Below are 13806 nucleotides of genomic sequence, written 5' to 3' on the forward strand. Positions count from 1 at the left end.
AACTTCTCTGTGAGTTATATTGACGGTGTGGGACCCTAAGAGAACAACCACTGTCCTGGACGTGCGTCAGTAGCAGAGATGCGTCACTGAATTCTTGGCAAAACTGCATTAAGAGAATTATTGGCGAAAGTGCATAAAGAATAGTAGTGACTATGTAGAAAAACAAATTCTAAAGCACAAAGGATCGTTTGTTTGTCTTCGTAGCTTTTCAACGTTTTGGGTTAGAAAATAAGAGGCTTTTTAATTGACCACCGGGCATTACTAATGGTGGTGACTATCTAGAAGAATAAATTGTGGTACACAAACGGTCACTTGCTTTAATGGTACTAACTTCGTTTTAGTATCTCTTAAAATTTTTCAGTTAAAAAATAGGAGGTTTTCTTTTGTTATGGCCATCGTAGCATCTCAGATGTTTTCATTGTTTGGAAAATGTACAACGGTACCTTTTTTTTTTTTAAATAACAGTAATTTGTTAACTAAGTATTTGTAGAGTAAAGTACGAAACCGTTTAACTTGCTGTTATTGTTATTTTGATTGATCATGTTTAGTTAAAATAAAATAACCTGAAGTTGAGAACGAAAGCATTCACGAATTAAAAGCATCACTATTCGACAATATTGATAGTGATAATTTCAATTATACACAACTAAAAGAAACTTACATTATCTATGAATGCTTTAATTCATTATATGATGACAGTGTCCGATATTGTGCGAGTAGACTCACTAGTACATAAAATGGCTAGTTAAGAATGAATTTGAGTGATCAGCTTGGGCCTAATTGTTGAAATTAAGGTGATGATCGCTAGACCGTGGGGAGAGATAGGGACAGGTATGGCGCCATATGACCAAACAGAGAAGAGTCAGAAAAGTAGATGTGAAAGATTTGATGAGCTGACAAAATATGAGAAAACTGTGATTATTTATCGCTTTTTCATGGTCACTAGTTTGTTAGGAAGATCTTGTAATAAACTCCCTCTGCTTTCCATCCATTTGCTTTTGAGTTAGTTTTTTTTTCGAAATTATTCATAAAAAAGTTTGATTTCAAGGTATTAGGCACTCAATTTTGAGGGATCACAAACGAGTGTACATAGAGAACATGCAATTACCTCGGTATGAATAAAATTTTATAACATAAGTCTTTGTAACGACTACGAAAACTTAGTTTGTATGGTGGGCTTGCGATTCAACAGAAAACGTTAGGAATAAACTCCAGGAACATTCTAATATTACGAATTAGTTAACGATATTAGCTAAGAAAATATGATTCATTAGTCCTTTCAATCTCTCTCTTTCTCTCTCTCTTTCTTTCTATCCTTCTGTCTGTCTTCTCGTTAATTAGTAATTTGGATCGAGGATAAAGTTGAATATACCCCTACTACATTCCGCTATTTTTTTAAGTACAAGCAATGCCTTTAATTTTAAGGCATAAAACCATACTAGAAAAACATGTAAGTACCAAAGTATACATACAATTTTAGAATTTGAATGTTGTTGTAACAAATACGACGACTTTTTTTCGCCTTTGACACAAGATCGAAATGCATATCAAGTCATTCCGCAATGTATAATTTAAGCACAAATACGGTTTGTGATCCATCACAAAGCCGACGTTACGTAGGTATCGTACTGCTGTTTAGGCAAAAAAAAAAACGGGAAATGGGGAGATACCGAATAGGAATGCCTAGTAAAGCGACGCTATCAAACAGGAAAAAGTAATAAAACAACATTTAAAGCAAGAAAAAATATTCAGCATATATATCATGTTTTTTTATGATATATCTGGGAAAACTCAATTTTAAGGAGCTAGAGTTGAGAAGCTAATCTGTTATAATGGCTCCGAGTACCCGGGGGATCGAGGGTTCCTATGCCTATCAAATGTAAGGAACATAGGCCCAGCGTACAACGATCCGATGTGGAAACATCTGTAATAAATTTGCTGAAATACTACCCGAAACTTGTTGGTTTCTTGGGATGGATCTTTTTTGCAGCTTTCCGTCAAAACAAGACAAAAAATGGACCAGGTATGTTTCTCTGATTGGCAAGATGTTAAACTCCGAGAGAACATTTATCCGTTCCTTTTTGTTGTAAATGTTATACGTCCGTTGTTTAACTTTATCTGTGAATATATCAACACGCAAAAACACGAGAACACTGGGTGATAATAGAAACACTCATAAATATATACATGTTATACACATCCAATAGACATGTACACACATGGACGTTTATATATACAACTAAACTGTTATACACACTCGATATATATAGACAATTACATAACATATTAATTATGCACCCATCTTTATAAACAATTAAAACAATTTTTTTAAAACTATAATTATATCAAGACTCATAGAAAAAGAAAACGAAAACAACAACAATCGCTCCTAAAGATAATCGGACGCACCGATGGAAAGCGCTCGAGAAGAATATGGCCGAAAAACAACCTTTGGGCCTCATTCTGTATAAGTTACCTACTGAAATTAAGAAGACCGCCCGGCAAATTAAGATCAGAAAAAAGAATAACTCCGTCGTGTTCAATCAGCCGTGTCTAAACATAGTAGTTTTGTATAAACCTGTATGCGACACTAAGATGGAAAACGTACCTTACTCATCTTTCTCGTCACCGTATTATGACGGTTACGGATAGAGTTTCTGGGCCATATTTAAACACATTTTCTTAACTATTTCTTGGTAAATGCGCCAGCAAAAACGTTACACTCGAGCAGTAAGTGATACTTTAGTGGATACTAGCGAGGGGTACCCGGCGTTGCCCGGGTGTTTGGAGGTGTGTGTGGAAACTCCGGGTGTGAGGAGGTTTAAAAAAAAGTAAGTATGAGGATCGAACCCGACCCCTTGAGGCAAAGTTGTAAATTAAAGTGTGAAAAAAAAAAAAAAAAACGTGCGACGTTAACCATTGCCCCAACGCGAGATGCTAACGGAAACACGTTTGAATTTATTTAATTACTTGGATTCAGCAGGTGCCCGTTTTAATGAGTTAATGAGGTCAAGTTTGACTGCGAGATGGTACCTTCATTTACTGCTGAATGCTTTTTTCCCCCTAAGATGTTATAGGAAAAAGACTAACCCACATGCAGTGAGTGACAAATGTTGAATATTTATCTTTTCTAAATCAAGCAAATTAAATAGACAGGCGAGCTTTGTTGTTAATTGTGAGATATGACGATTTATATGTTGATATAAAAAGTTTTAAAAAGTTGTGAAGCGAGCGACCGCTTCTCTGAAAAAAGCCTTTTGTTGACATACAGAAAAAGCGAACACACATACATACATACATACATACATACATACATACATTTTCGCTTTTATATATTTAGATAAATACGATCATATCACATGTACAACACAAAAATAATTTAAAGATGTTCATTTTTAGCACTTTGCGCGAAAATACAATTTTCTTAAGATAAAAAAGATACTTAATCATCTCATAGGATAACTCAACAAGTATTCACAGTTGACATGAACATGACCATGATAAGTCGGTTGCGAGTCTGTCTCCTGCTTGGCTACGCTAGACTTAACTGATTAAGCACTGGCGAAATTAAAGCATGCTACGGTCGTTGATTAAATAAAGGGTTCCGTTCAAAAGTATTACAGATCTTTGAGTTAGTCTTACAGATTCCCAAGTTCGACAACACACGTCTTAAAAAATCAAAGGTTATATGTGTTGCAATTATGTGAACATAACACTTAAGACGAGAAAAGTAGTTTCAATAATCTAAATGATACAAATGATTAATATTTATTTCATAACTTCTAAACATGAAATATAAATAAAAAGACAGAGAACGCGTGAAATGAGGGGCAAAATGAGAGAGCGTGAAAGAAAGAGGAAACGTTATTTTATTGTATATAAAACAACTGGCTGGAAACCCGGCGTTGCCCAGACGCACAATACGCTTAACATATTTTCATTTATGCAGATTGCGTATGTATTATTATAGAATCATTCTTCTATTGATTAATGCATATCACGAGGAATAATTTTCCCGGTGGACTAATTCGTAAAAAAAAAAAAAAGAAATAATGATGGTAATGCCGTTCACCAAATTACCTCAGTTTTTGTTTAAAATATCGCGTCAGTTGATATTTGGGCTTGATAATGAATGCTTTGGAAAAGATACTTCTAATTAATGTTAAGATTAAAAATATGCAAACGAATAAATGATTTGCAATACACATTCTTTTATCGTAAATTGAACATTAAAATAAAATGGTGAGATATACCCGGGCTTAAACGGGAGATCATTCGATCCGTAGTCGAATACTCTATCACCTGATGTCAATAAATCTGGGTTTTTTTTTAGAAGAAATCATTTTCTAATATTGTATTATTTCCCTTAGCTGGTGTAACGTAAAATATTTCCCTGTAGAATTTTTTTTATCTATAAGAAGAAAAGACTATTTTAGGATCGGATTTTTTTCGATTTCCGTTACTTATCGGATGAATTTCAGTACAAAACATATCTAAGAACACTGCTAGACATAGAAATTAGCTTTTTTTTTTACACGGTGGTCACCACTTATCAAGGCCCGGAAGCCACTCAGGGATAAGGGTTATTGCAAGTACAGTACGTTAGTGTGGAGATTTGATGAAGTGTTTACTTAAGGGGGCGGTTCATTAGGAATTTGTTAACGTTGGACTTGAAGACATGCAAGTTGTATTCAGGTGGGAAACAGCCAGACGGAAGAGTTCCACAGGCGTGCAGTTCTAAGAACTAAGCTTGTTTTGGTTTAGGCACAGATAAAGAGTGGGGGAAATTTTTCACAGTGGATTCAGCTAGACGAGTGTTTTTCGTGAAAGATTGGCAGGGGGGACCAGAGATTGGAGTTCAGACGAGCACCTGCCATGGAAATAACGATAAAACATGTATTTGCAAAAGATAGGCTCAGCCGTTTCGGAACCTATGAAGAAGGAACTCACACACACATCGTGACTTTCATATAATAGTAGATAGTAGATAAGAGAAATAGAAATAGAGATACCTACAAAAAAGTGCCACGTTTAGTTTGGGGTTTATTATAATTAACTCACCCTGAAGTTTCCGTTCTTCCAATGGTAGTACCTCATGTAATCGTGCATGATTTCATAGAAGCAATCGCTGATGTAGTCGCACCTGAACATATCCATGGGACTCTTGGGGTAGAAATCTATAAATATCAAATATGAATAGTTCTGATAATAATTTCACAAAATAATAATGCGATAAGATGGGGTAAAAATCTGTAAAAATATATTAAATTGGAAATATTAATATCAAATAACTTATAAATATTCAAAAAATGTTTCTAGTTTAACGTTCCTAATTAAAAACTGTTAAACAATATAGTATATATATACTTGTAAGGATGTCAGATACAAGGTCAAGATTTGTTTTATGAAGCTAGCATACCCACCCCCCAAAAAAAGGTGCCGTCAACATTCCCCGGTAAAGGCGTCTAACGCGATTTTTAATAAGCTAACACTTCTCATAGAGAAGGTCAAGCCTGAGCGAATGGATCTCCTAGGATCGAAGAGAGCCATACATCAACTCAACAGTAACAAGCGGGAGGGGGTAACGATAACTATGTGATTACGGGACACGGACCTATAATCTGGGTGTGCAAGTTCGAATCCAGTTAGATTCACAGCAATGCTTTACTTAAAGATGCTAGCAATCCTCATCTGGCCCCTCCCGTTATTGCCCGGTGTTTTTCTAGAATGAATTCTAATTAGAAAGACATCGGGGAAATGAATGCTAACAAAAAGCATCATTCGAACTGAATAAATGACTATTGTTCAACAATAATAACAACAGCAATCATCACCACCACCACCACCCCCACCACCACCCCCATCATCATCATCATCATTGTCTTATTTCTTTTGGTCAAAGTCTGATGTTTTCTGACAGCCTTCAATCCCAGTTTTCAAGCTTGCCGGACTTCGGGAATAATTATGTTCAAATCTTACTCTCTATTATTATTGATGCTGGTTTGCATTTAATTTTTTTAAACGTCTTACTTTCCCCTCGGCCTCAAGATGTTTGTATTTTCCGATATAACGAGCGTTCGAAATCATCATCTGATTCATACGAAATTAATAATCACATAACAACGAAGCCACTGTTCAATCGACTTGTATCATAACTATATAATAATACATTATTAAACAATATACCAATTGAATTTCATTGGTTGTATGCTGAATAGTGTGAAGTGTCATACAGAGGACAGATGCTTGTTTGTCTATCTAGGAAAAACGTGACCATACGCAAAAACACCCACAAAGTTGACATTGTTTTACTATGCAGAAAAATAATATCTAAAATTAAAAAAAAAAGTATTCATTCTCTTAGGGTGAAATACCCACTTGTATTAGTTGATGCTATCAAGACATACACATATCTTGTGATGTGATCATAGAAAACGGGACGTAATTTTTTTTCACAACGTTATTTCCATTACGCCGACTCGAGTTATGTGTGTATGTATATCCAGAGAAAGGTATGGGATTTGCGAAAAAAAAAAAGAGTGGGGAGGCGAAAGGGAAAGCCGAGCAGGGAAACAGAAAAAGGGATAAAAGCTATGTTACAGTTTTTTCTCGAAAAATGCCAAGTAGCCCTGCTATTTATATTATGATTCTCATAAACAAGATAGTATCTGTTAAGATAAGAATGATTTAATTCATGCAGCAGTATAATGTACTTACTGTATTCACGGGCCAAGTACCTGCAAATAGCCATTGTTTCGGGCATCATGTCGCCATTGTCAAACTGCATACAGGGAAGATAGTTACAAGGGAAATCTGAAATAAGAAAAATAAACAAAAATAAACGAACAAACAAAAGCAAGTATAACCACATCATTCACTCCTTCCTGTTTGTTTAGCAATGTTAATGTATATATATATATATATATATATATATATATATATAGACGCAAGCATGAATCATACACAACAGTAATACCCAAGATTGGAGCACATGCACACGGCGAAACACACAATTGGATAGGGAAGTCATTTAACTCTGAATGTTTAATCAAAACAATTGCTACTTGTGAATTAAGACCAAGAAGTTTCAGTGACCTCTCAGCTAGAATACAACATGGCAATCGGAAGTTGAATTTTTTTCTTATTGTTAAAGGAAAGAAGCTTCGACTTCGTAGAAGTAAATGTTATCACCACGTGTTTCTCTATTCAACTACGCACTGAAGGTTATTTCAGGCGTTTATGAATATGTGTACATTCGGGTTTTTTCCCATGGTTGGTATAGAGCGTTGTGTTAAAAGAAAATATATTTATCTTGACAACAATTCCACCATGTCAGTCGTTTATAAATACCAGGAACAATAAATCGCTATTATTACCATATTGTTTGTATGTACGGCCATCCAAGACAATATTGATTTACAATTATGAAAGAAGGATCTGATTAATGTATGATTTAATTTTTATGAAAAGGCTTTCATGTCAAAGGTTTTTGATATATCAAGGCGTATCACCTTAATTTCCACTATCTTTTCTAGTTAATAGTATATGCGTTCAAAAATAGTTGTTTTGCTTTTGACGTTAACATGCTGGCTTTATTTTCAACATAATATAGTTCTAAAGCAGCAGTTTCATGCATTCTTTTTTAAGGATGCCCAGCTAAAGAAGCGTTGTTCAATCTAAAAGATCACTTCTCCTTTACATGCTTAAGACCAGTTTCACGAAATGCTGAACGATCGTTAAAAATTCGGAAGATGAATAAGAAGACTTGTGTCCTCTCGAAGTTTTCTTTCTTCTTGTACAACTACGAATTTAATATTTATAAGTTCGTCAGATTTATGGGCATATGCCTTTAACAAGCGTATTAATAACTCATAGATGGAGTAGCCCTGATAGAAATTAATGTAGGCACGTTGATCCCCCAGTCAAGGTGCGTAAACACTACACTGTGGGTGTAGTGTTATATATATATATATATATATATATATATATATATATAGCCAATAGCATGGATTCGCTTTTGAATATATGGATTAATGTGTGTATACTGTGTGTGTTGGCAGTGTCTGTGTATGGATGTGTTATGTGTGTGTTGCGTGTATGTGTGGGTGGAGGTAGATTAAAAAGGCACCGGTCAGTACTTGGTTGACCATAGCTAAGGTTATTAACTTACAGACTCTAAGACAAGAAAACGAAACTCTCAAGTACCCTATGCCATAAAAAGCCAAAAGTTAAGTTAGATGGGGGAGGGGGAAAAGAAAAAAGATGTTTATCATCTTCATAGACCTCACTCATCCTTTTACCGTTTTTGTTTTTTTTGACTCCCACCCAGGTTGTATTTTTTACTTGATAAACGAAATAGAAAAATGTATTTGGTGGAAATGTCACTTTTGAAGGTAGTTCTTGGCCTGAAGACGTAATCCCCCGACGTGGGTGATTACAGAAACATGTATGCACATATGTAGCCATTAATGTTTGTATAAATAAAATTAATATATATATATATATATAATTAAAATGATCCTATCGCAGAATAAATACAAACTTCCTTGATTGTATTAGAGAAAACTTCACCTCTAATTTCTTTTTAAATCATCAGGACATCTAAATATAACCAATCTCATTAACACCTTAGGTTCTTCTATTTAAATGTGCGGTTTTACAAGAATTAAGTTAGAATTATCATTCCAAACTCCTGAAAAGCAGAATACATAGATTGTAACCCCTCCAAATAGTAACCACGGTCAGCATTGCTTAAAATGTGCTTTTCAATGAGAAACGATTATTCAACGTTGTCTCAGATGCATCAGGCGATATATTTAGTGATGCAGTGTCCTTAGTGCATATTGCGAATTTTATATCATACCGGCTCAGACCAAAACCTTAACCGGATTCAGGACGAGCAAGATCATCTACTTGAAAATTATCAGGTACGTGTGCCACCATTGTAAATATAAGTCATGTTCTGATAACTTTCGATTCTTCTGTAGTGTATAATATATACCTTACCTGTCTGTTTAAATGTATGTATGTATGTATGTATGTATGTATGTATGTATGTATGTATGTTTGCCTGAAACTATCGACAGAGGTGACGGATTTTCACGGGATTGGTATCGCTTTGAAGTCCGACCCTCTGGACGATAAATATCGATAAATTGGCTAAAAACATTAATTGCTTCACTCTCAACTGGCCACTTTTCTACAAGGAGGGATCATTTTTTGGCCGATATTTTCGATTGACTAGCCTTAATTTAAACCTTCGCCTCTTCTGGTTTGGCGATGGCCGCAACGGCAAAGATGTCACTTTTTTTTCACGTTCTTTTCCTCCTTGGCAGTACGTGTTCGAGCCTACTTGCCTACTACCATTTTTTTTTTTGCTCAACACACATCTCCAAACACCCGGGCAGCGCCGCGCACTCAGGCTAGTTAAATATATAAGATTAATATAGTGTATGTTACTTACCATTCCTGCAACGATCCCAGTCGGAGAATTCGTATCTCTTGTCCATGTATTTGACGCCAGCCATGGCCATCATCATACGAAGGATCTCGGCACGTCCGCGGCCATTGAAGTAATGAAGTGTGTAGTTAGGCATGATAGAGTTGTTTTCTCCTTGTTGAATACCAGACAGGGAACGATCAGTTGTGATTTGTGCGACTGGATGCCTCTTTTGACATCTAAGACACGAAGCAACCACGTATTTATACTGTCAGATTAACCAAGTTTCCGTGCCAATAAAAAGCACAAATTTCTTCCATGGCACTTTTTCAATATTCTTTACTTTTGACAAATTTCGTTCGCACTTTACGGCGTCTAAGAGTACAAATTCTTCCGAATAATTATGGTCTGAGTCATATTCTTTTACAATGCATTGGATTTGTTTTTTATTTAAATTGTAAGAAATTCTTTAGAATCGTTTCCGTTTGTATCCAACGTTTAATTACCAAATTATGTATTATTTGCTTTGCGGATATTCGTCGACTGTACTTAATTAATATTATTGTTTCACTTAAAATAAGGTAAATATATCTAAGCTAAATTGTCCTTCTTAAATGTTATACTTCCGGTTATTCAGTGTATACAGATATTCGATACTAAGTATTTAAGCATGTTTTTAACCTGAAGAAATGACATATTTAAGTAACAGAATAAAGCAGATACTTAAGCGTAAACGTTTTAAGCACATATACGTGATATATGCACAATGCACGTGCGGTATTTGAAGACATGTTATTTATCTTCTATAATATAAATCTCAGCTGTCTGTTTAAATGTATATATGTATGTATATTTGTATGTCTCGCAAAAATTTCGATAAAGCTGATGGATCCGTAGAAAATCCATATCATTTTGCAGCTCGATATCTCGGAAAAGAACTATCGAAAAATTGGCCAAAAACATTAATTTCTTCACTCGGCCGTTTGGTACAAGGATAGGTCGATTTTTTCGCCGATATTGTAGCAAGTTATCGTCACCTTTGGATTGACCTTGGTTAATTTCAACGCTGTTGACTTCCGGTCATGTCATTGAGACATCGGCTAAAACGTCAGATTTTCTTTCACTTTTTTTCCGCCTGCGCGTCACAAGTTCGAGTCTGACAGGCTAGTTCCACTTTTCTTGACACCTCTCTTCACCCTGGCTGCCTACTGTTGTTTTCAATCCTACCCATGTTACTACCATTTTTTTAACACCACTCTCCAGATTCACAGGTTCGAGCCTGCCTGCAACCACCTTTTTTGCTCAATAAACACCCGTGCAAACCGGGCACCCAGGCTATTTTTTTTTATCCGAAAAATATTATTTTACTTCATATTTTGCATATTTCAAAATTATCACTGCTAAACCTTATAACACTACAACCAATTAATAAGGGCACTATTACAATTTAGAAATTGGATCATTTTTACTATCGGAAGAATGTTGTTTTAGTATTAGAAGCAGGTTCTATAATTTCACGACACATTAATAGAGACACTGCCACCATGACTATAAAATTTAGATATAAAAATTTAGAAGAAAAAAGTTTTTATTATCTGTTGAATATTATTTGATTTTTTTCATAATGATCAATGTCAGATCCAATAATTACATAACCATTTAATACGTGGTTATCCAGTCTATAAAATCTGGAAATCACAATGTACAAATAGGACTTGACTTGGCCTTCGGGACAAGATCAAAGTGTAGTATCTGTTCCGGCAGATACTGCACTTAAGATAATTTGTACCAGTCAATGGAGGGGAAACCCTCTATACTGGGACAATTATTATTTTTGGTAACCAGAGTGACCCCTTTTAGGGGAGCTGGTTTTTACCTCACATTAAAAACGGCCTTGTGCCTAATTTGCTCAGTGGGGGAGCAAATAAACACCATCTGTTCTGATACCTACATCGTGCGAGGCAGTGCTGTTCTGGCGACACATTCTCGTGCCCGGAACACCTGACCAGCTTTTTGGGTCGCGTTCTGTCCGCACCCCCACTTTGTCTGTCTTTCTCTGCTCTCCCCCCTCCCCACGGGGGGGATCCGAGCTGATAATTTACGACCTTCCCGCGAGGGAGGGTCGGAAACACCTTCTCTCTTCCCTCCACTCCCTCTCTCAGTACTATCTCCCCTCTTGCCGCCTTTTGGTGCCACCTCTTTTTGGCGCCAAAGTCGGCTCCCCACTTTGGACGCTGATTCCACGTCACTTTTTTCAGTGAATTTTTTAAAAGAGTGACCCAAAACGGACACCCCCAGCCCGGGGGCCACCAATATGGATACCCTCAGCCAGGGGCCCACCAATATGGATACCCCCAGCCAGGGAGCTACTGCTCCCCAAGAGGACGAATCCCAACAGGAGAAAAAACAACTGCTGATGGGGCGTACCGCCCAGGTATGACACCATTGGACGCTCCCCAGGAGGGGGAAAATTTAACAACAGCTCCCCCCGAGGGCGACTCCCCCCAAAGGGGAGCAAAACCAAAATCGGTCGTAGCATCTCACTCCAACCACAAAAAGGAGGAGGTGCCGGACCAAAAGGACAATAAAGGGGACAGCGCTCCCCAGGAGGGCTGCTCTCCCAAAAGGGGAGCAGATCAAGAAAATGAGGGGGCATACCGCCTGGACCTCACAAACGAGGAAGGGGCAGATGGCCTCAAAGTAAACAAAAAGGATCATGCTCCCCAAGAGGCCGACTCCCCAAAACGGGAAGCTGCTCCCGAAAAAGACACTAAAAAGGGAGCCGCCGCCCAAAAATGTGACACTCCCACAAAAGGACTGACCAAGACATCTGGGGAGGCAGGAAGCGTCGCCAATAAACAGGCAGGGGCGACCTCCATAAAAGACCAAAAACGATCTAACCCCACTAAAGACCCCATACCACCACCAACAAGAGGGTCTGCGTGGGGGAAGACCGTAGAAAAACAACTGTTCCCTCAAGAGTATAGAGACCTGTACCTGACAAAGTACAGACAATACATAGAGGGGGCAGATATAAAACCCATACCAGGGGCCTGGGAGGCGATTGAGGGCAGAGTCCTGTCCTTTGCCATTTCCGATATACCGGAAAACCGCCTCCTAGGAATGAAGAAGGAAGACATGGCGGGGCTTCTCCACAAACTTAACATCCCAGTACTATACCTGTACGAGAGGAGCTTCGCTGTGTGGGACATCCTCCTACCCACCAAGGATGATGCGGAAAGACTCTCCCTCCAAGAAATAAAGCATGGGAGAGTCAAACTAACACCTGAATACCAGGGCAAGAGAAGGACTCGGGTGCAGGTATTTAATGTGCCAACCCAAATACCTGCGGAAGTATTAGGATGCCTCTTCAGCCAGTACGGTGAGGTAGAACAGGTGACCCCAGTACGGTCAAAAACTGGGACTCACCTGGGCTGCTACACAATAGCAATGAGGCTGAAGAGGGAAGGTTTTCAAGCAATACCACCGCTGCTGACATACAAAGACGCCAGCATAACGGTAGTAGTGGAGGGCCGTCGTCCACACTGTTGGTTCTGCCAAAAGCAGGGCCACATGGCTAGGAGTTGCCCCCAAAGGGTAACCCCTAATCCAACAACCCAAAAGGCAGCCACAACCCCTGAGACAACGCCCGCACCAAAACAGGCGGCAACAACCCCTGCAACTGCAACACCAACCCCAGCTCCAAGGAAAACCCAAACCACCCAGGAGGCCAAGGGGGAAGAATGGAGCACGGTAGTGAGACAAAAGCGGAAACACATAATCCCTTCTGCCACCGTCCCACCACCAGCCCAAAAATCGAGGCAGGAGCCTCTGCAAATGCAGCAACACCAACAGCCACCGCAGCCAATGCCGCGGAAACAACTGCAGCAACAACTACTGCAGCAGCAAAATCAGCAAGTGCAGCAGAAGCAGCAGCAGCAGCAACGACACCAGCGAGAGCAGCAACAACAAAAACAGCTGCAGCAGCAAATAGAGGAGCAGACACAACCAACGGTCCCCACACCAATCGAGACGGGGATCAAGCGGAGAAAAGACTGCTCCTCTGAGGATGAATCCGCAAGTGAGAGGGAGAGGAACTCAACCTCACCTCTCCCCGGTTCATTCGAAAGAATGAAAAAGAAAAACAAAAGAAGAAAAGAGGAAGAAAAGGTGGCCCCCACTCCCTGTGAACATACACCACCCCTAACAACAAAATCCACTTCCACCCCCAAACCACACACTGCACCAACACCAGACACCGCACCAACACCAGACACCGCACCAACACGAGACACCACACCAACACCAGACACCGCACCAACACCAACACCAGACACCGCACCAACACCAAACACCGCACCAATACC

The 13806-nt window shown here is 38.5% G+C and overlaps 1 protein-coding gene across 1 annotated transcript in view; it reads right to left on the reverse strand.

Moving 5' to 3' along the window:
• Window positions 1-13806, reverse strand: part of LOC145265754 (S-crystallin SL20-1-like) — a 334046-nt gene that overhangs the window by 2562 nt on the left and 317678 nt on the right. The window contains exons 2-3 of the mRNA XM_080121806.1: window positions 6718-6813; window positions 5062-5177 (exon numbers count right to left, since the gene is read on the reverse strand). Coding sequence (XP_079977932.1) covers window positions 5062-5177; window positions 6718-6813 — 212 coding nt within the window. The remainder of the gene's footprint in view (window positions 1-5061; window positions 5178-6717; window positions 6814-13806) is intronic.

Source organism: Euprymna scolopes, chromosome 40 (genome assembly GCF_053919585.1).
Source record: "Euprymna scolopes isolate OS-2025 chromosome 40, ASM5391958v1, whole genome shotgun sequence".
Taxonomy (NCBI): Eukaryota; Metazoa; Mollusca; class Cephalopoda; order Sepiida; family Sepiolidae; genus Euprymna; species Euprymna scolopes.